Source organism: Trachymyrmex septentrionalis, unplaced genomic scaffold (assembly GCF_001594115.1).
Source record: "Trachymyrmex septentrionalis isolate Tsep2-gDNA-1 unplaced genomic scaffold, Tsep1.0 scaffold16, whole genome shotgun sequence".
Taxonomy (NCBI): domain Eukaryota; kingdom Metazoa; phylum Arthropoda; class Insecta; order Hymenoptera; family Formicidae; genus Trachymyrmex; species Trachymyrmex septentrionalis.
Window position 1 is genome coordinate 1,650,173 of NW_017304758.1, and position 24,157 is coordinate 1,674,329.

The 24,157-nt window shown below is 33.6% G+C and overlaps 2 protein-coding genes across 2 annotated transcripts in view; one reads left to right on the top strand and one right to left on the bottom strand.

Moving 5' to 3' along the window:
- LOC108746179 (F-box only protein 43-like) overlaps nt 1-17,803 on the top strand; it is a 35,128-nt gene extending 17,325 nt beyond the window's left edge. Inside the window, exon 2 of the mRNA XM_018482785.1 lies at nt 17,426-17,803. Within this exon, the coding sequence (XP_018338287.1) occupies nt 17,426-17,680 (255 nt within the window). The 3' untranslated portion in view covers nt 17,681-17,803. The remainder of the gene's footprint in view (nt 1-17,425) is intronic.
- A 3,381-nt stretch (nt 17,804-21,184) lies between these two features.
- LOC108746178 (threonylcarbamoyladenosine tRNA methylthiotransferase) lies at nt 21,185-23,189 on the bottom strand. Its single transcript, XM_018482784.1, has 2 exons — nt 22,664-23,189; nt 21,185-22,456 (listed from the first exon to the last, which is right to left on the bottom strand). Exons 1-2 carry the CDS (start codon nt 23,062-23,064, stop codon nt 21,238-21,240), a joined length of 1,620 nt encoding a protein of 539 aa, XP_018338286.1. The 5' UTR covers nt 23,065-23,189; the 3' UTR covers nt 21,185-21,237.
- Between the last annotated feature and the right edge of the window lie 968 nt (nt 23,190-24,157).

Below are 24,157 nucleotides of genomic sequence, written 5' to 3' on the forward strand. Positions count from 1 at the left end.
GTTCTCTCAAGTACGTTCTTCAGACTTCCCTCTCACTTCTTTCGTTCTCTCTTCTCTTCTATACTCTCGCTTCTTTCTCTGTTCCTCTTTCCGTCGCATCTGTCGTTCCGCGTACGTCTCCTTCGCTCTCCGGCATCCTCTGTGCCGCGCGTTTCGTGACTGCATCTTTCTCGCACTTCGGTCTCCGTCTTTTTCTGTCCTCGGCGTGCCTTCCGTCCTCGGGCCGGACGGCCCGATCATGCCGTGCTCGTGGCTGACTGGCCTCCTCATGGCCCACGGGATAGAGCGAGAGGTCGATCCTTGTTGCTATGCAGCGACCGCTGCGGAGATCCACGAGAGGAGCGAAAGAGAAAGAGTGAGAAAGAGGTAGTCGCGCCGAAACGAACAGAAGGAGAGCGACCGCTATGATTATTATTCGCGGACCGAATAACCAGTGCGGCCCGCCGGCGAAGAGACCGCGTGTTCCGCCGTTGCTGCTCAATCACCTTTATTTTTATTGCCTCCACCACCATCGCTTTCTCCTACTCCTCGTAGTTCCGTACGTGTATGCACGCGGTTGTATACCCTGGGCTTTGTAATGTTGTTTTGTCGCGACGTATGGATGCAAGTGACACATACCGATGTTGTTCGCTTCGGATCCTTTGTAAATGTATGATTGCGCGAATATTATATTTCTATCAAATCAATGTGATCGTGCGCTAACGTATAATTATGGAACGCGAAAGGGTTTTTTCGCGAATACTGTTAAAAGAAGAAAGAATGTAAAGGGAGAATTTGTTTTTATTACTTTATTGCTTCGTATTTTTTTATTATATTTAAATTTTTCTTTTAACAATTGGATATATTTTAGCATAAACAGATTATGTACAACAAATATAAATTGATAAGTGAGTAAAGTGACTTATCAAATATATAGATAATTCAGATAGATCTATTATAATTATTCATCTCGCCAGAGATATAATTTTCTTTCGCGCGCGACATAAAAAATGAACGCCATCGGAGGGGATCAAGATAAAGCGACCACTCTGTATACATAAATGTGACCGAAATAAGATCATCGGTATTGGGAGAAAGAGAGAGATACGATAGGGAACAGGGACTGGCGTTCAACCGGCACTATACAGTAGATCTCTGGACACCAGGGACCCTCATGACGTAACGTTGTTTACTTTTAAGGCTTCCCTTGGCAACAGGTCGCCTTCCGCGGTTCCAGCGCTAGAGGACGGCGATCTGAAGAGAGAAAGGGAGGTAGAGGGAGAAAGAGAGAGAGAGAGAAAGGAGAGAAATAGAAGAATAAGAGAAAGAGAGAGGATACAACCTGAATCTTTCAGTTAAAATTTACAAGGTCTCCAAAATTTTATGCTTAATTTCTATCTTTCCCTTTTTTTTCTTTATTTTTTCAAATTTCCGTCGTATTTCTACAAGATATCCAATTATTGCATCAGTCAAATTTTATTTTTTAATATTTTTATGAAAAAAATTAATGTTGAGAATGATTCTTTTTTGCGATTAATTATTTATGATTTTTTTATGATTAAATGTTTGTGCATTGATATATTATAAGTGAAACACATCAACATTTTATTAAAAATTCGTAAATTTATATATTTAAATTCTTTTTATCTTGAGATATTTTTATCATTTTTTTATTTTATGAAAGTATTTTTGACATTGCGATTGCATTTACATTTTTTAATTTTTTATATAAGTTTTGACGTATCGAAAAACTATATGTTACTATCTGAAAGTGGAAGCTCGTGGGAGTGTCTACTATAAAAGAGTTCTGAACCAACATGTAATAATGTTAAGATTTAAAACTTACTATACTGTGTCATGGTCAAAAGGCATTCCTACGTGTCATTTATTTGCACATAACAGTTGTCCTGAGCAGGCACGCGGTTTGTCTTTTAGCAATGTACACATTAGAATGAAGCATCTATTTTGAATAGTATCTGATAAATCTCTAACCTACCGCAAATCTTTAAAACTAATAATAAATTTTATTTTTATCTAATCTAATTCAGATATTTCCCTCAATTTTGTAAATTATTATTAACACATACACACAATTATCTCTCTTATATTTATTTTACTAGCTTATTTTAATTATGAGAATTCATATTTTTTTTCAATATATATTTATTTTATTTTGTCAAAACAAATAAAGAAACTGCAGGCTCTGAGGAAATAAATCAATAAATAATAATGTCGTTAAAAGCTGACATAAGGGGTGTGATTTTATTATTTTATTTTGTGTTTTTTTTTTTAATTTAAATTACAATATGATATGATACATATAGAGACTCGTAATTTTATTTTATTATCATCAGCGCGTAATAGTTGTAATAAAAGATCCGCGTGTCTTTCATCGAACGTTTCTTCCTTCTTCGTACAGACTTCTAAATCGAGTGTTTCTTTATGACATACTCTTTTCTGTTTCGTTTTCTTCGAATTCCGAACGCTCCCTCATCTATGCCCTCCATTTAACACGACCTAGACAACACGCGGGGTCGCAAAAGGTAGGAAACGTGCTCTCGCAGCGTGGAGCCCTTGATTTTTTAGCTCTGTTGAAGTGTAACTTGTTGGTTCATTTAATATAGATGTATTTATTGTTCATGTAATATAATATCCAAATTTTTTAGAGAGAGCACTTTTTTATAATAAATCTTTTTTTTGACAAAGAAGGAATATTTATTAATTTATTATAACGATTTTGTAGTAAAAATCTCTTATAAATAAAAGCTAAAATTATTTATATTGCTTAATTGGTATCACTAAAGCGACGATCGAAATTATCGCGCTCAAAGGACGTTTCATTTCTTATTTTATATATGCTCGTCGATCGGTTTAACGATATTTTATTACATACAATTGAGAACGATTAGTTTCTATACTAGTTGACATTTAGACTCTCGTCGGTTTTGCATCCACTCGTGATTATCTTAATCGTTTTATAGATTCGCTGACCGCGCGATTAATTGGACGCGTTGATGAGCGTCACGATACGCTCGAATCTCGTATCGGTCGACTAAATTCACTTGTATATTCGCTTCACGAATCGTCATAAAAGAGTTACGAAGCGCGCTTTACTGTCTGGCAATCCATTGCGGGACGCAATTCGTAGATAATGGTCACGTATGAATACGTATGAATAGAGGAATTGTTTATTCTTGTTGCTACAAGAGGGATACTCTGTGTACTAATGAGGATTGAAACGCGTTCATTTTCCATCGCGACGGTAACATATGTATTTATTTCAAAGGAGATATGAACATTTTGTGGAAATGTATTTTCATAATATGTCATAAATATAACTGAACCTGTGTGTTTGATGTTTTAATTATTCTTAAATTTGGAAGCTAAGAATATAAAATGCAATATAAAAAAGTAGATGAAATGTAATTCAGAATTTGCTCTAAAATAAAGGAAATAATACAAATGTAACAATTACAATAAAGAAAATTGTAAAAAAATGACATAACGGTAGATAAATTAAAAATTTTAATTATTATAACTTTAGAATTCTTTCGCGCTGTGAAAAAAAATATGTATAGTAAAATAGATACTTGCAGATTAAATTTAAAGAGTTGTAAATAAAAATAGGATAGGTTGCTGATACAATTTTTTTTAATTTGTATAGAAGTCTTAAATTTTTTAGCAAAAGCATAAAATTTTTTTTATCTCCTTTTTATAGAATTTGTTACAAATTTTGCGATTAATCCCTTAAGCGTTACAAATTTTCACGCGTATTTTCCTGTTTATCATGTTCTTAAATTTCATCTCTGTGTATTATGTAGCATAATTTTTCTGAGACACGTGAGATCACTCAATCGAATTTGATTTGTTGTAATTCTCACTGAATACAGTTTGAATCATTTTATTGAAACATATTGTAAAATATAGCATGTATTATGATGTGCATTCATGCACGACGCAAAACCGGATTGGACGACAATATTCTTAAGGAAGAGTTATTTAGATAACGACATCTGATACGGTTTATATGAGCCAATAGAATCGCAACATATAATAGAAGATCGGCAGACGGCATTTTAGCGGTTTTACTGGGCGACGAACGGCCTTGCGTGGAATGCTCGTCAGAATATACGCAAGTACATACTCGCGCTCCCGTTAGATGTAATTGGAATCCACCGGATGCTACATTCATACTGCATAATCTGCGAATAATCAAAGGCTCATGTAACGTATATGATTGGTCAATGATGCGTAAATAAAACAATTTACGAGAGAAACGGCAGAAGAAAAGGTTTATTATTTAGGGAAGGAACATGTATTTTTACAAGCAATTGAGATGTGAAACAATTATTACAAGAATACTTTTCAGGGTACAATATATTAATATACATATGTCCTTTTGCTTTTGTCTTGCATATGATTTTTATGCTTGCATTATTTTGATAATTACATACATGTGGTGTTAATATGACACATATATGAATAATTAGTATTAAGTAAAAATAATACTTAATAAATAAGTTATTGGGACTCTCTCTAAATATTTTTATGACTTAAATTTTAGACACATGAGACGCAGAAAAATTTCAAAGTTTATAAGTAAAAACTTCAAAGTTAATAAATAATTTTCCGGTAACGATTTTAAGAATTATTCGTTCACTTAACACTTTCGCAAGCGGGTACTGTAAGTGGGTTTGTAGAGACGTACAGCGTACCAGGGCGTTAATAGTCATAATTGGAAACTGTTAGATAAGTACATTGCTCACATCGTAAGCCATAACTAATGTTAGGAGCCGGCGTTTTGTTGCGAGATAAAACTGGCGTTTGAGCTCGTAATCGCGTCCAACGCTCTCGATAACCTTTACCTGAGTGACGTCCTTCGACAACGTCCGGTTGCTTCGTTCATTCATGAAGTCACTTTCAGCATTACTGAATGAAACATCTAACCTCCTGAACGCGTTCAATAAGTCGGTTAGCAGATTCTCGTAGGCGTCATTGTCTTACGCAGCAAATATGTCTCAAGAGATCGAGAGTTTTCTTATTTTATCTATACTATCAAAATTATCCCAGTCGAAAGTAGTAGGAGGCAAGGGAACATTTTTTTCTGAGATACGAGAACGATTTTTCATCAATTAACAGAAATAATATTACGAAATGAAATGAAATAGCAGATACGTATATATGAATATATAAAATATACACATATTGGAAGAAAACGTTAAATTTTTTGAAAACGCATTTCTGTTCATGATTTGGAAACTTTTATTGGGCGAGAAAAATTGATTTATAATTCTAATTATCATTATTTTACGACTCATTCCACAGATAATTCTTAAGTGACAAAGAAAGAGAATTTATGTATTTATATATTTTGCTTATTAATAATCACGATCTTGAATTTAGATCGTGCTAATGAATTCTTCTTGTAAAGAAAGATGAAGTCGAAATTCTGTGCTGATCCCGTAGAACACCCATCTTACGTTTATCTATGTCTCATTATCGAGCCGTTGTTAGCATTGACCTTTGGTCCCGGTCGTACCTGATCGCGTACCACTAAGGGGCCACCCTTTTGCTACCTACCCCGAAGAGACGCTCGTCCAAGGTACCACTAATTGTATCCGAGATAAGTACGGTGACACTGATTTAATGATTCTCGATAAAAGAATAGAATTAAAACTAAATAGAGCGCTCATAGAAAATTGCTCGATACAAATAGGTGATCTTATAACAAAATTGTCCAGAATTTACGTAATAAATAATAATCTCGATTTTATAATTTAGTTACAATTTATCTGCATTCGTGAATTTGTAATCGAACGAATTGTTAAATCATTATTTTTATTACTAAATTTTTTTTGTTCTTATAACAATCACATTTACATAAAATATATACATATTGAAGTGAATAGATAAACTCCTCCACAACTCTCAACTCTTCGTAATTAACTGTCATAATGCAATTATTTACGTGAGCTAATAAAATGGCTTCACGGATATATTCTCACGCGTTCGCGCTCACGGAAGTGCGTGGGCGCTGCAATGGACCACCGAGGCAAGACAGATATGCAGCCGCATTATCCTTCTGCAACGGAAGATCGATTTCGTACAGCAGTCTCGCGGGGTAACGCCTTCCTCCTGTCGCAATCTCAATTTCGCGCGCTAGCCGATTAATATTTAAATTGGCCCACTCGGTTCGCACACGCCTTAGTGTCGGCTGGCCCTATTATCATCGATTTGTTTTACAGAGGTCATCGTCTTCACGCGCCCAATACTTTCAGGCACGTAGCGCTACAAACGCATACGAATACAAATAGTAGGCAAATAGACTAGTCGGCGGATATTATGCGTTTGTGTTAGTCTCCCTTCTTCGAATAATTCGTATCTAATATCCGGTCTTTCTTATTGTACACATGCTGTTATTTTTAATTTGATAACCCTATCGCGCCGTACAATATTGAAGCGTTACTCTTACAATTTAGCTGAAATTTTTTTCTAGTAAATTAATTAAATGTAAATACAGGATGTATTAAGCGTCATGAATCCTGCATTTACATTTAATTAATTTAAAATTCAGTATAGAATATTATTTGTGCTCGAGAGAAGTTATGTTCATTCTTTTTCCGTTTCTTTCTGTCTCTTTCGTGTTTGTCAAAAATTGATTTTATGAAAACCACGTCTCTCTTTGAGACTACGTTGCTGAATTTCCAATTACCGAATTCTTCCACCTTCGCATTAGAAACGCGACGTTTCGCTGTCGAAACACGCCGAAAAAGCGGGAGACTGCGCCGGACCAAAGACGAACAGCCGACGTTGTTAACGAGAAAGCGACGACCGCGGAGAGGAGAGGAAAAAGAGAGACGGTCGCAGAGGCGGCTGCAGAGGACGTGGTGGCCGCAGATGCTGGAAGTGGGGGAGAACAGAACGGAGACAGGTCCTGTTGCCGGGTCCCTGTTGCTACCCGGTTACGGTGCATCGTGCTGAATTCGCAACGAGAGTTTTTGGACGATTGCGTTGAATAATGTATGTGTAATAGAGGTACGCGTGGCCCGGGGCCGCGAAATTTTTATGACGGTGGCGGAGAGGGAGATCTGATTAGCGCGACGGAATGAAGAGGAAGACGCGGAGAGAGCAGGGGACAAGAAAGCTGCTGCGCATTTTGCGCAGGATGAAACGCGCGTCCTTGGACGCGTCATCGGCGAGATATCCTGAATCCTGAACGGTGCTGACACGAAATTTGTTATCGATGGTGGCAGGACGAACAAACAAATTTCGCGTTCAACGAAGATAAATGGAGAATTGAGATAAAACTATATAATGAATGATAATAGAAATTTTGAAGCCTCTTTTTTATAAGTATCCTGCTTGTTGAGAGAATAAGGAGAAATACTTTAATCGCTTTGTATTTCTTAAATATTAACGCAAATTTTATATTCTTGATTTTTTGATATTTAATATTTTTTTTTTAACGATAAGATAAATTCGGCAAATGTAACTTTTGTTTCTGTAAATAAAAATTTGTAAATATTATGTATCAGTAAATGAATAATTGTTTTTTATAGTTAAAATTATGAAAAGAAAGAAAAGACTTTTAAGGCTGTCGGTTGCTTTTAACGAAATTGAAAAATTTTTTGCGTCTGGAGAGTGCCTTAAATGTCAAACAGACGCGTAGTTAGCAAACTTTTAAAGTGTGAAATATCATAATTAGAATTTGCATCTCGCGGCGTCAAAGGACATTTCGCGAGCTGCATCGCGACAATAAGAGCCTTGAAATATGTTTTTTTTATGTGCGCGTTACTTAATTAGTATGTGTACAAGTTCGCTTAACAAAGTATATTTGGCGGGAATAACATGGGAATTGGTGATTATTGATGATTAAAATAATATAAGAACGTGTTTCTTGTGAAACATAGAGCCTAGATCTTTGGTTAAGACCAGTCATTTCTAAGAAAAATGACGTTGCGGTAAGAAATTCGGAGATTAGTCATTAATGTAGTCATGATTTAAGTAACGTACAGGTTAGTTAATCCTCAATCTATCACGAAACCGCTTAAAATAAATTGATCATCGCGATTACTTTCGCGAAAACATTAACGTCAGTTTAAAATAAAAATTAAAATAATGCACCAGCCAATGACGTAAATGAAGCTTATAAAAACTCACTAAATAAATATTTATCTGAACGTTCAACAGTAAATAATCTACAACTATATTTTAGAAAACAGGATAAATAATTCTATCTGAGCAACATCAGCAAAAGTGTCAAATAATAATGAAAATAAGAAAGGAATATATAATATCGTTTATGAATCATTCTCTTTTTCTGCCGTTTGTAATTTTGGGGATATCTTTAATAGCAGTTTTAATCTGAAAGGTCATATTTTTATATCTGTTAAGGCTAAGAAAATATAAATAAATATCTCATATATATATATATATTAAATAGAGAAAATATATAATACATTAACGCAAATATCGATATATTTTCAAAATTCTTTCGAGAAATAAAATGTTAAAGAGTCTTATCCATAAAAGATAACTATAGTTTGAAGACAAATCATAATAAGAATGAGTGAAATGTAAAGAATGCTAGATGATCGAGAGACAGAGAAAAACATCGAAAGACCACATTAAATGAACGAGAGTGCCTCGTGGTCGACGGCCGCGACAACGCATCTCCCGCGCAAGTTGGATGCTGCGTGCGCAACATCCCCCCAAGGTCGGGCAAGATCTTAATGAATGCGAAGGAAGCCTGTCCGGCACAATCGCGTCTTTTCCATGGAGTTATATGTACCAGAATTAAAAAATTACTCCAGAAACCAATGCTGCTAAATCATAATTATTAAGAAGCAAACATCGTTTGGAAAAAATTAATGATTTCGAATTCTCGGTCTATTCCTACATGATGTGTTGTTTTGTTGTATGTAACAATGTACAGTATATAAACTTTTGTTTAGATCTTTAAAGTGAAAGGTACATATTTCATAAAATAATTTAAATATAAACAATTTGAATTAATTATTTGATAATTATAAAATTTCTACACGATGTAAAAATTTTTTCAGACTGTTAGAGTAATTTCGATAGCTGATGTTGCTCGAGCGTTGATTATAGCAAAAAATGCGTAGAGACGTTAATTTTGATTGCCCGAAATCTCAAGCGTCGTAAAAAGCTTCTCGTCAGATCAAGGAATTCGTGTGCCGAAACGAAGTTCCGGCGTGCGAAAAATGGAGTTTCGCTACGGGCGAGAGAGCAACGAACATAATAAAAGAATCGTGAAAATAAGTGCCAGGAAACAGAGAGACGGGAGAAAGAAAAAGAGGAAAGAGAGAAACGGGAGAAGAGAAAGAGAGTTCGGAGTCTGTGGAGAACGTTTGAGATGGACCTTCCAACGTCCACGTGCTGCCGTTGTTATTGTTGTTGTTGCCATCTTCGTCTGCGAACTGGCTGTGGATTTCCTCTGGAGTCCTCTCTCTTTAGAGTTACCTCTCCTTTTCTCTCTTTATCCTGTTAGCCTTGTTTAGCACCACAGTGTCTGTCTCTATTTTTCTTTATGCTCTTCGTCTTCTTTTCTCGCTTCATTCTTGCCTTCAGTTGTCCCGCGCTGGTCCTCTCTTTCTTCCTCTGGCAACTTTCCTCTGTAGTTTGCGGATACTTCTCCCTCCCTTTTGCGGATTGGCATCACGAAAGGCGCGCTCTCTGTTTCGAATGAGGTGGGGATCCCCCGATTAACGGACTCTAATTGCATAGCAACAGAGTGAGGCCGAGATAATGATACATCCGACGCGCGTTGCCGGCGGGCCTCTGGCCCACTTCAAAATCGAACGACCCCGCTCCGATGTGTATACACGCAGCATGCATTCGTGTGTGTACATGCGACAGCGCTCTCAAGAGTGCTGCCTGCATATGTGTGCGTATATGCGCGAAGTTTCACGAAGAGTGATGCTGTGTCCGCCCGACGTCTCTCCGAATTGAACCTCCATCGAGGAGGCTTCGGCCCTTCGTCGAAGTACATCCAAGTAAAATATCTTTCTACATATTTATTACGGTTTTGTATACGAAAGATACGTAGCAATATGTATATGGGAAAAGAACGATTTTCTATCGATTTTGAATACAGCGGCAGCAAATTTTGCGACTGCAAAAATTTATTAGTTATAAGAAAATTGCATATTGAAATTGTTAAATTACATTGTGATTGCATTAAGTATTTTCTAAGACAAAAAGTATATCTTTATATATTAATAGAATGTCATGCTAACTTTACAGATTCCAAACTAAGTGACAGAACTGTAAAGTTAGCACGACATTCTGTTAATATAAAAAAATAACGACAGTTTCAGTAGCATTTTTTTTCATTGTTTTACAGTTCCTTATAAAAATAAAAAGCATTTTTTATATTACAAATTTAAAATTGAATATATGGTGCGTTAATTTTGATTTTTTAATATAAAAAATGCGGATCTTTATTTTAATAAAGAACTGTAAAACTATGAAAAGTGCTACTAAAACTGTTATTATATAAATATTATTATAATATAATGTACTAATTTTACGGTTCTTTTAATTTGGAATATTTGAAAATTTGAGTGCAAAAAGATGAAATGCCAACTTCATACACGAGGATCATTGGACGTAAAAGGAGGTACATACGTTAAAAGGGATACTAACTCTGTAAGAACGTTAAACTTTTTTTACCCGCGAATACATGCACGTATTCTCTTCTCATCGTATAAGGTCTCGCAGCCTAGCTTCTTTTTTTCTCGCGAGCGAGCTCACATTCTCGTCGAGTCGCACGCATCTCTTCGCTTCGACAGTTATTACTTGATAAAGCACGTCTCGTTACGCACCAATGGGCGCAAAAATTACCAATAAAGTAGTGTAACACGCAGGTATTTCGACCTTGTGACATGCCGCCTTTGTGACTGCCCAATTACTCTATTGCGTCACGAATTCAGATTGAAAGTGACCTCGAAAGGCCGTCTTCTCGGTGAGGTGCTTAAAGACATTGAGAAATCGGTCGATACGTCTAGGCCGTGAAAATGATTCACGCTTGCGGCTTTTCCCGATGAATTTACGTCTTGGGCAGGCATGAAAATAGGTTTGATGTAAAGAAATAAAAAGAATCCGCGAAAAGTAATGTTTAATTAAATCATATTTCGCAATGTTCAGTCAAATCTGAGAAAGGCTAATTTTTTTTACGAGATGTTTGAATCGTCCATTTTTTTATTGCGGAATAATGTAGTATTATAGATCAGTTAAATTAATTGATGCATGATTTATTGAATTTTATAAAAATCTTTTTATATAGAGCGCATATAATAATTTGATATAATATTCGTAAAGAAAGAAAGATAGCGAATAAAATCATATAAGGTTAATTGGATTTGGAATTAAATTATTTTATTGCTAATTTTTATGATATGAAAGTTTTTTGCATTGAAAAATTTTTAAGGCATATTAATGAATATGGAACAGACAATCTTGTCAATTTGATTTCTTGTCCAAATGAAAGAACATGATCTAATATTTGACTAAATCGAGATTACACGGAAACCCGAAGTAGCGGCGTCTGGTAACGTGATCTACAGCGCGTTTCTTCTTCAAACGTACGATTTTGATGACAACGAAAAGAAATTCTTGTTTGGCTGAATTGCTCTTGAAAAAGAACAAATTTCGAGTTTCTTTAGAATCTATTTTACAGTTTGTATCGAAATTTCGTAATATATCACGAGATATGTTTGTTATAAATTATAGTAACGTTATAATCGTTTCGTTATAATATTTCAGGAATTTTTCAATTATTGATTTGTTCATAATCAACTGTGGGTCGTCGAGAATTTCAGACACAGTAACTATCGCATCATTGTGACGACATATTTGTTTCAGTGGTGATAAATCGCTAATTATATATAATAATTGTTTTATTACTATATCTTTTAATTTTTATATTATATCTTTTAATGTGCGTTTTTATGGACTATTACGGATTACTAATAAATTTTTATGTGTAACATTACATATAATACTTTCATTTAATAATTTGTTGTTGTTCTCTTCTTGTTAAAAATTGTAGCATCGATGATAATGTTTTTTTATATTGACAAACTTTATTACGAAACCTAAAAAATAACGTTCATGTCGAAATCTATTAAAATTTTTGGAAAGGGAAGGAAAAAAAGCCCGAGAGCAGAAGTTTAAATTCAATCGAGTGTAAACGGGGAAACTGGAATGTATTTTGAAAAGATCTAGTCGGCCGAAAGATAATTCGGCGGAATCGGAGTCCATAGTAATTCAATACGCAGTATGCTTAATGAAGATATCAAATTACGGGCACACCTTAATTCGATCCGATGGACGAAGGGACGTGGATAAATGGTCCGAATTTGTCAAAATGCTCGACTGCAAAAATCCGCGTGATCGCTCGATCAAAGAAATTAGCATCATAATCGGCCCCATTTGCTAAAAGTCTCGACTTTGACCACAGAAATATTCTGCGAAACATTAATTCGATAAACTTCTACAGAATGTCGCGATGCCGATTTATCTTATAGAGGTACTGGTTACTTATCAGTTTCATTTATCGTATCGAAATCGATTGTTTAATTAACATTAATATTAGTGACTCTTGCCATTTTCTGAAAATATCTTTATGCCATTATTTTCGCGTGAATTAATTCTTTAGAAATTTAAATTGAGTTTCTGGTTTTAACATTGATCTTTTGCATTTAATCTAAAATTGATCGATTAATAATAATTTGATCTTCTCTATTTCGTTGAACAGAAATCATTGTATTAGCATCATAATCACCAAAATATTATTTGCAAATTTTGAGCTCTTGGCACATAAATCATATTTTGATTATTTTTTTACTTATCTGACTTTATAAAAAATTACTTTATAAAAAAGATTTACATATAGCGATATTTTATCATCCAATTTTTATCTATTTCGTGATCTTTCGATCATATTATTTTCGTAAAAAATTATTTGTCGAACCAATAAATATTATCTGGACAGTGAATCGAATGAAAAAAGCTAAAAAATGAAAAGCAGTTAGTAATGATAACTTTTAAAAATTCTTTACTGTGTAATTATAAATTATTGCTTCATAATTTCTTTTTTTATATATTATATATAAGTCGCTCATAGCTTCCTTGAAATTTTCGATCAAAAGAGAGATCAACATTCAACAACCATTATCAACTTCATTTTCGGATATGCCTCTACATACTTGTATATCCGGTTGCCGGGTAGCAAATGGAAAGAGGCAAAATATCAAAGACTGCTTTGTTACGATATATAACACACGCGCGACACTTTCTTGCAACGACGCATTCACAGATAACACGGTGATATTCTACACTCAGAGAAAAATATAGTTTTGACAACTATTAAATTAACAATTCTAATAATTTAAGCACTTACAACTAGTTTAACAAAGTAATAAGAACTACAGTAGTACTAAATACTATATTTTTATAGTATTCGGTACTACTTTAGTTTTTATTATTTTTTAAAACTAGTTGCGAGTATTTCAATTTTGGAGTCGTACTTTATAGTTGCCATAACTTTTTTAGTTGCCATAATTTTTTTTCTCAGTGTACATTTCCTTTCTAAATAAAAAAATTTTCTCTTTCTTATTTTTTTTAAAGTTATAAAATTTTATTTAATTATATATTAATTCAAAAATTTCTTTTATCGCCGACATAGAAATTTTTAGTTTTTATTATTTCCACGAATTTATATGAATTTTTGAAGTTAAATTTCTACTTTGTTGCAAATGAATTCTGTGAATTGAGAACGTTCGTGTATCCAGCGTTAAAATCTTGTCCGACCGTCCCTTCCGATTCGTGAGAATTTTTCTCTCCGTGCTACAAAGTGCCGGGTAAACTGCCGCTACCCACAAGAATAGTAGTGTGTGTATGGTCGTTATGGAACACAGACAAGCGGTTTTCTTCATGAAGATCGGTGAACCCTTCACATGCGGGAGATACAAAGTTGCTCAGGCTATCTACTACATTGTGGAAGTTCGGGCCACTAGGGTCCCTGCCGTTCAGTCCGTTCCTACATTTTCTCATTAAATTGCTATGGACGCAACTATGATGCTGATATCGGTCTAGAGCCATTAATAAAAGCGGCTTTTACGAAATAACGAATACTCGACATAATATTTCATGACAATCTGACAAGATTGATTATTTTCTGAATAGTCTTGAATAATAGTCTTCTATTGAACAGAAATATTTTTTTTAATAATGATCTTTACATAAAGTTGCGTTAAATTCGTAATAAAGTAAAATTGAATAGAAAACAGGAGATATGAGAAAGGCAATATACGAGTATATAATACTTTAAAACTAAAAATAAATTTATCGTATAATTATTATAAATATTGTCTAAATTAAATTGAAAATGATATATTAAACATAGTATGTGCTTTCTTATGAAAAATAAATATATTATACCAATTGTGATTGAGAGATAAATAGAGATCGTGGCAGAGAAATATTTTTAGTATATCACATTGTTGCATCAACCGGATGTTCGCTATACGAAGTCCCTTCGGAAATCGTACGTTATCGTCTTATAAGAATGATATTGATATCTCAAAGCAAGAGGAACCATCAGTAATATACAGTTTTAAAAAAGTTCATTTCCTCTTATATTTTTTTAATTCTGCTTTTAAGCGAAAGATCGTTTATTGTTAAATAACATTGATTATACTACTTTTCATATTATTATTTTTAACAATTACAATCTTTTGTAGCCGTAATAAATCAGTTTAAAATAAAATATACAATTAATAAAATATAAATATTAATATGCAATAGAAAGAAATTGAGATTTTGAAAAATTTCTGTTGTTTTGTGTACCTGTTTCATAGAATTATGAAAAATTAGAAAAGTGCGTTATTGAAGGCAGGATGTTACAATCAACTTCCTGTCATTTTATACATTTGGTCGACCATTCATCTGAAATTTAAAATATTGGTGGGGTTACATTAATATTAAAAAGATGTGCCACTATGTGTAGCTTTTCTAAAGGTAGTTGTGTTAGTAATAGTTCTCGGAAAAGCCAGATGGTTTAGGGTTTGTTTCAGACAGTTTCTACATTGTGTGCTTAGGATCCCAACCGAATCCCAACATTCCCAGCAACCCAACTGTGTTTAGATATGACGAAGGAAAAGCGATGGACAAAATTTTTTTTATTTTGAATGTAATTTCGTTTATTTGAAATGGATTAGAAATTTTTTTATTTTAATTAAAATTGGTTTATTTAAACATATACACACAATACATACAATAACTAACATCTTTACGTTATTTTGACAACCTTTATTCTTCAAGTTAATTTTTTTAAGGTTACATCTGGAGACACGGTAGTGTCTCGGCGCTAAGACAAGCGAAGCGTCATGGCGCGAGACACTGCCTAATGCATACATCCGTATGCTATTAAATTACAAAATTTATCGCGTCTAAGATAGTTAAATTCAAACATTAATACTAATTAGGTACGTTATTCTAATAAATAAAATAATTTATTTTTTAATATAAAGATGTACCATCACAAATTACAAATATGAAATAAGCCTCTGTTATGGTATAATTATACAACAAACAGCGTATTTTATTAAACAAACGGAAAGTCGCGTTTCCTTTGTAATTATTTTTGTCGTTAAAAATTTGCTTTCATCACATTCATATGCACACACACCTCTCAATTGTTGTTGCTCTAATTTTGTATTACATATTTCTCCAGTTGCGGTCGAGAGTGAGAGCAAAGAATAACTTTCCATCTTTTATGTATATCTTACCATATATGTATATTCGATTAATATTTTAATATATATTGAATACAACATTTGAAGAAAATGTTTTGTTTTTTTAATAAGTTATTAAAAAAAAACACGTTTATATTATTTATAATAGATAGAACGACATTTATGTCAAGTATGTTTTATGTGTATTTTGCCATGCGTCCATTTATTAACGATGCATAATGAAAAGATCATCGCAAGGTTGCAGGATAAGAAAAATGTATAGAGAATGATGATACCGTTCCTCTTCTTAACAATGTTCTTATTTCATTTTACAATGAAAATTTGTAAATTGCAATGTTTACATTTATTATTAAATTCTAGTGAACTTGATATTAAATCATATATAAATTAGATGACAAATTTATATTAATGCTTATCTGTTATTGTCTCTCTCTCTTATCTATATTCTTCATTAATCCTTACTACTATTTCTATGTCGTCAAAGTTACAAGCTGAAACGCTCGACGCACTTCAGTGAGTCGAGAGGAGCAAGAAATGCATGCTCGCGTTTCTTTCGTCGTCTACTTTCATGCAACTCTCCGGTATGGAAGTTACGCGATAGTTCTTATCAAAGTTCTGAGAAAGTATCGACTGCCGCCGGACAATTCGTGCTCAGCTTCGTCAACTTTATACAGCGATCATACTTTGTACACTCTATCTGCGTTTTATCACGCGTATATCGCTTAGTAATAACAATAATCATAAATGATAACAATAAAATTTGCGATTCTTTTAAGAGAATAAAATATGGGAATTTAAGAGAATGAAATACATACGAGTATATCAAAGTCAGTACTTTTTAATAAATCTAAATGATATTAAATTTTTAAAGTAATTTCAAAGTAAATTTGAGTATATTTTTCTTTTTTGCTACATATTTATAGAAGAAAATTTTTTAAAATCTGTTATTAATACTAATAAAATCACGTATATATTCTTGAAATTTAAAGAATATTTACAAAATATTAATGATTGCTGGAATACATGATAAATGAAGAACTAGAAGATAAACTTCTTTTTGCAGAGTTTTATTTTTTTTTTTCCAACTTATATCGGATTCCAATCTTTATGTCTCATTTCTTTTCAAAAGACGTTACGTGTTTAACTTAATTCTCTTAATCCGTGTATTAGGACTGTGTCGCGTCACCTTTACCTCGCATCAATGCAATCTAAGCCACGAGCAGGTACATATATATATATATATATACATCTCGGCATAACTAATCTCATTAATTATTTCTCATCAGGCGAGAAGGCGTCTTATTACTTGTAAGCATAGCTTATATTATGTAAGTTAGTATGTTTCTTTTAAACGTTAACAGAAGATTAGTCGGAAATCTTCAAAGGATCCTAATTTCATAGATTATAGCTTCTACATCATTTTAAATCGAATGGTTATTGTTTAAGAGTTTTAATTTTATGTAAAAATTTAAATTAGCTTTACGTAGAGAAATAAAAAATTATGAAAAAACATTTAAGAATATAATAAGCGACATTTATTCACAAGAAAAACATTCGTTCCATCTACTTGTCATTAGTAATGAATTTAATAAAAGAATCTATATCATCCGTTCTAACTATTGTTCCGACATTAATAATAACCTTCTCTTTCTTTCTTGTTTCAGGCTAGTCGTACGCTTGCTAGTGGTGAATACCTGTTGCCATGTCCGAGGTGCAGCTTTCCCTGTCACGTGGATAGCGAGAAGAACGTGGGTGCCTGCTCGAGGCAGGGTTGCTCCATCGAGTTCTGCATCTCATGCTCGTCGAAACCGCACGCTGGCCCGTGTAAGACGCCCTTACTGGCTACACCGACGAAACGCAACAACAAACGCCTGATCGCCGGCTCGAGACAGAGCAAACGGAATTTGCGTCGATTGTAAATCGATTCCTTTTCCTTTGATCGAGGAGAGAACTAGTCTAGTTACAGAGTTGCGTCGGCACTCTAACAAGTGGAAGAGCAAACGTACATTATAGATAAAATGTGTATATTATAGACGTCGACAGTCAAGAGCGATTTTATAGTCTAATTTGAAAGATAAATTAATATTCTAGTGATTAATTTTCCCGGTTAGTTTATTAGGCGAACGTTTAGAGCGGAATGGATGCGACGTGCTTGTTGCGTTATAGAAATGAATTTGATTGCACATCGCAGCGATACATCTTCATAGTTTGAAAAAAAACGCCTTAAGAGTGTTTTCGTATAGCCGATATTAGCCTACGAGGTGGCATAAGTGTATTTAACTGCCGTAAATGCCGCTCGTGAATAATTTTTAAATGTCATAAAATCCACGAACACCCTAATTCGCCCCGTTCCGTCGACACTAGTCGAAGGGGCTGGTTACTGAAGTATGACTTAAATCTCCCGAACGACATCGGCGGATTCGTAATCTAATCCTTCTCCAGTCCTCCTCGTCGATCCTCAGAATAAATTCCGCCCTGAGCGATGCAACTCGGCAGCGGACAAAAGTACGAGATAGAAGGGGAGAGAACGAGAGTCAAGGGGGAGAGGAGTATCCTGGGGCAGTGAAAGAAAAGGAAAGAATGCGAAAGTGGGAGGGGAAGGGAGAAATGAGAAGCCATAAAGGCAACGATCGTAAAACCACGTAAGGTACCGGCGAAACACTTTGCGTCGCCCGGATATTCCGCTTTTTACCGGGCGCTCTTAGCCCCCTAATGAAGACGGGGCGAGAGTTGGCCAGGGGCCCACGTGCATTTCTTGTGGTTGGGGCCTGTCCGCAGAAACCGCTCTTTCTCTCACGGGAATCATAAAACACGGTAACCGTCGGAACGATCGCGAATTCTGATGTTCGTCAAGATGCGAGCAAGATGAATTCTCATTCGTCTAATGGCTTGGTTCTGCTTACTATTTTTTCATATAAACATTAGAAACATACTGAGTTTCTATCTTTTCTGTCGAATATTTCGTTTCTTCTTCAATTTTGCGCAACAGTTTAAATAATCCTTTATTCTTAGACAGAATATTTAATACTGAATTCGCAAAAAGAGAGAAGGGTGAGAATGGGATGGATATGATAAATCTAGTAAAATTAGATATGATTTAAATTGTTTGTCACATATGATATTCAACATATGATATTCTATTCGATAAAAAATGAGAAAGATTTAGGATGAGAAAACAGATGTATGCCTTTAAATTCCCAATTTGCAGCATGTAATTTTCTCTCTTTTGTATGTTGAGTAGACATTGTTAAAATTTTATAACAGTCCACATTTTCTTTTCTCCGACGCGAATCTGTAAATATTCGTATTCTCGCTTAATTCGCTCAATAAGTATCATCGAAATTGCATAGTAATAGATGGATGCAAGTGTGCGAGAAATAATGAGTGCCAGAATAGGAAGCGAGAACAGAAAAAAATGAATGGTCATACAATTGGCAAAAAAATTATTATCCCGCAATAATATGAGCAATTTTAATCCCGTTTTACGTTATTTAATAGACTAATGAAGAAGAGAAAATATTCTCTTTGTTTCATATTTCCTGATGTTAGAGGTCGGTACAAAGAATTCTGCACTTGTGCCATGATTAAGTTCGCGCCATAATAATTGCCATATTTTAAACATGGACATAATTACGAGGAAAAAAGAAACGAGCTTGCGTTTCGGCATCTTTTATCCTCAAGTAAAATCCTCGGTGGGGGTGCCATATTATATCGGTTTGTTTTCTTTTTTTTTTCGTTCGTGCATTTTTTAATTAAAGTTTATTTAACATTTTGATATCTTAAAAATAGCGTTAGTTTCCATGTTTATACTCTTGTTTATACCGATAGATGCGAAAAAAAGACTGCATGTAAATAACGGAGCGTGATAGTAATATATTTTATAATTCGTATAAGCGCGAAGTAAAATCTCGTGATCGATATTTTATTTGCGCTATACGCAATTAAAATAAATAAAAATATGTTTATTATATTAGTAATGAGCAACTTGCGGCATGCATGCAGCTCACCTGTAGATTTTTGTGGCCTGCTTGCTCATTACTGAAAATATAAAATCATATTTTCTATTTTGTACAAACGAATTAAATATTATGCGACCCGCAAGATTTTACCCTTTTTCTGAAAATAATTCTTTGAAAATGATCCTTAAAAAAGATTGCGCATCACTGTATTATAGAATTAACGATGTTTCTTTTCACAGATTACTGTGTAGTCTTTACAAAAAAGATTTAACCGATGATTTTTAATTATTTTAGTGAAATTTTTTTTATAACATTGGCAAAGGAAACAAATTTTATTATTTTTTTGTATTTAAATTTTTCTACGAATTATTGCTCTCTTATGCTCTCTAGAAAAGAAAATAGATGTAGAAGTTATTCGTTACCACGATATCCACAAGATAATTCAAGTGAAAAAGTTTTACTAATAATATTCCGATTTTTTATGCACACAAAGGTACTCATTAGAATTTTTTAAATTACTTGTCGGATATTTTTTAATTTTTCATTAATTATTTAAATCAAAAATGTTATTTGATATTTTAATTAGAAGACTCGAATACAATTATTTTACATAATTTCAAATTTAACTGATATATAATATCTGAATTTATATCATTTTACAGCCCGCCTGCATCACTAAATTGTCACATTTTTATAAAAGAAAACACATTTTTCTTTCGATACAATTATGCTTTGCATAAATTTAGCAAGTAAAACCTTAGTCATTAGTTTCAATGCCCCAATATAAGCAATATATTCAGTTAACAACGCGATGGGCTTTAATATTCAGGAAATATTTTGGCAGGAAAATCTGATATACATTCTTTATTTTAAGTTATATATTTAAAAAAGAAATCTTTAGCTACATACACGCGCGCGCGCACGCGCACACACACACACACACACACACACACACACAACGCACGAGAAAGTGATACCAAATAAAGTGCCTCTATAAGGTAATAAGAAAAATATTTGATATTTTTATAAAAGCAAACATATTTTCGTGTTTAGTACATAAGTTTTATAATACATTTGCTCGAAGATATACTTTAACAAAATGCGAGAATGCTCAATACTCTTTTCATATTATATATTATTATTATTATTATATTTTTGTAGTTGGAGAATTTTGAATTCATATGTTAGAAATGATTTCAGAAATGCGTCTAGAAGTGCCGAAGAATTATTGTAGCAAATGTATATTAAGCTAATTGAATGTTGTAAGCCCTTTTAGGGTAGGTTCCTGTATTGTCAATTAAATATAATATTTTTTCGCGTATCTTGTGTGTACTTTATCCAAAACTAAATAACTTATATTAACTAAAAGTTACTAATATAAACGTTTAGAGATTTTATTTCTGAAAATAAATATTTTGAGATATTTATTCCATTGCAAATATAAAATTATAATTTATAGCATTATATGTGCAGTGTATTTACATAATCAGTTGCAGAATTTTGTATAAATCGTGTATCTAAATCAAAAATTTCCATAATATTCTAAGGATCACAGCTAATAAGACCATCGTAAACGTCACTATTCCATATTTCGATGGCTTTTCGTAGGGTAATCTGGAAACAATGCCTTGCGGTAGAGGAGACCTCAATGCCGGAGACACACCTTTACCGATCGGTTCTCCCTTCATAGAGAACTTCGTCGCTTCTATAATCCTTACGTCAATCATTTTTCCCATGTACTCCTGCTTTAACGGAATCAACACCTGTTCGTAGAATTTGTTATGGCCCACGTAATGCTGCTTATCATGCGATACCTCTGTTACTAACACCTTCTGTATCAGCCCCACTTTGTGTCCGTATGGTTCGTACGACTGGAAGAATTCCGACAACCTCTTGGTTCTAGTTTTCACTTTTTGCGCAGGTACCTTCGGCATTCTAGCAGCCGGCGTGCCGGGTCGAGAGAAGAACTGATTGATAAAGAGGCTTGGGAACTTGTACTTTTGACAGAGTGTCATTGTCTCTTCAAAATCCATCTCAGTTTCCGTAGGGAAACCGCAAATAATGTCTGTGGCAATAGTCAAACCAGGCACTCGCTCGCTCAGAAAGTTTACTACATGCTCGAATTCGGCACGTGTATACTCCCGCTTCATGTCAGCTAGTATCTGATCACTACCGGACTGTACCGGAATATGTAGGAAGCTATAGACCTTAGGATGCCATAGAATCTTAGCCATTTCATCCAGATGTTCCAAGATATATGGTGGATTAGTCATACCGACGCGCATCATACAACCATCAGGAATCACATCTACCAATTGCCACAGTAGTTTTGGTAAGCTAGTGCCAATGTCCCTACCATAGGCACCTGTATCTTCCGATGTGAGCCACAACTCACATACACCCTCCTCGAAAGCTTGCTTGGCTCGTTCGACTATCTCTTCTAGAGGATAACTACCTAGTTCACCTCGTGCATGTTTTGTTTTGCAGTAGGTGCATTGATTCAAGCAGCCTGTGTTAATGGCTATAATCTCGATAAGCGGATTCCGGCGTACTTTTGGAAGATTCAGTGAAGCTCCGCCTGTCTTCTTACCAAGATCCTTCTTCTGCTGTAAGAATTTGACTGTATTTCCTTTCAAAGTTTCTTCCACAACTTCTACTACTCGATCAATTTGTTGTACTCCAATCACACTCAATCCTTGAAGGAAAGAAGATTTTGGAGCACCTTGTGGTACACATCTATAAGATACAAATAGAATGTTTAGAATCTTAAGACAATTCTAAAATAATTTTTAAAATTAGAAAGTTCACTGTACTGCTAAAATTCTATACTAATCTTCAATTAAATACAAGTATCAGATAACAGAATTTAAAATAATGATATTACATTATAAGTAATACATTATCAAATTCTTGTTCTACCATTGCAGTTGCATAATTACATACCCAGCAACTACAACGTGCTTGCCAATTTTCTTTCCATATTCTATTTCATTCCTAAATTGATCTTCTGCAGGACTCTTCACAGTGCAAGAGTTCAGAAGCCACAAATCCGCTTTTAGTTTATCCTCGGTCAAATTATAACCATACGACGCCAATTGACCGGCCATATATTCGGTGTCCGAGCTGTTGTGCGTGCATCCCCATGTTTTCACATAAATCGTTTGCGTGCCAGGTATTATGCTCGACAAGATAGACGGCTGCGATACTTCCTCTTGCAATTGCTTTCTTCGCTTTGGTCGTATCGTGATATGTTTCCGCGAGCTATATCTCTCCTTAGGCGTTATGTCCTGGGACGCAATTAAATCCTCGATGTCCTCGATAATTTCCTCGCATGGAGTAGGCATGTTTGTTAAAAACAAAAACGATTTCTAAGAAATTGTCCACTGTACTCGTAAAACGTGTTACCTTAACAATTTGAGGTTACGTGTTACTGAATTAACACATCCAATATAAATTTCATTATCTTAAAATTATCAGAAAATTGTAACAAATAACAAGAATCTCATGTTATTAATTGTTCAGCTATTATTTATACCTATTTTATATGTAAATGCACAGGTTTTTAAGAATAGAATTAAAATAGATTAAGGTTAGGTTATATGAAGTTTTTACATAAGATGCCATCTAGAGATATTTTCGTTTATTAGATATCTAAAGAAAAGTTGAGATTTTATCGTTAATTGATAAAATATATTTAAAAAAGTGTTTATATTAATTAAATCTTCCCTAGGAATTTTTTGAAATTGATTTAAAAAAATTTTGAATAGTTAGTGCAGTATGACATATTTTACTAATTTTAAGAACATAAATTTCTAAGATTATTAAAAATATCAATGATTAAAAAGCATATTAATAATTTTCACTTACAGAACAGAACTATAATATTTTTGGAATTGATTAATATATGACTGGAATATCTATTTCAATCAATGTAAATTAAATTATTCTTGGTTTAATTTATTTTTATTTTTTTTAATTTACTTTTTAAATAAGTAGAATCAGAAAAAATAAATATTATGTTAAACTAAGATTAAAGTTACATTATTGTTGTTACATTGATAGAAATAAATAAAGACTCCTTAAAATGTTGAAAATATTTTACGAAATTATTAGAAAGATATCTATATGATACATTTTGAGTTGCTTTACATCTCGATTTATGACGCATTTAAAACGTTTTAATTCAGATTTCTTTTAAATATATGTATGTAATATTTAAATGTCAATTTATATATATTAATGTTTATGTCATTTTTATTTGCATTTAATTACAATGAATAAAACGATAATGCAGTTACACATACCTACTCTCGTCTATAGATTCGATGAGAGCATCTAATTTTTTAAAAAGTTACTAAATTAAATCAATTTAATTAAAAATTTAATAATTATAAATACAAACGAAAACAAAAGTTATTGATGATAAAATTGGTATAT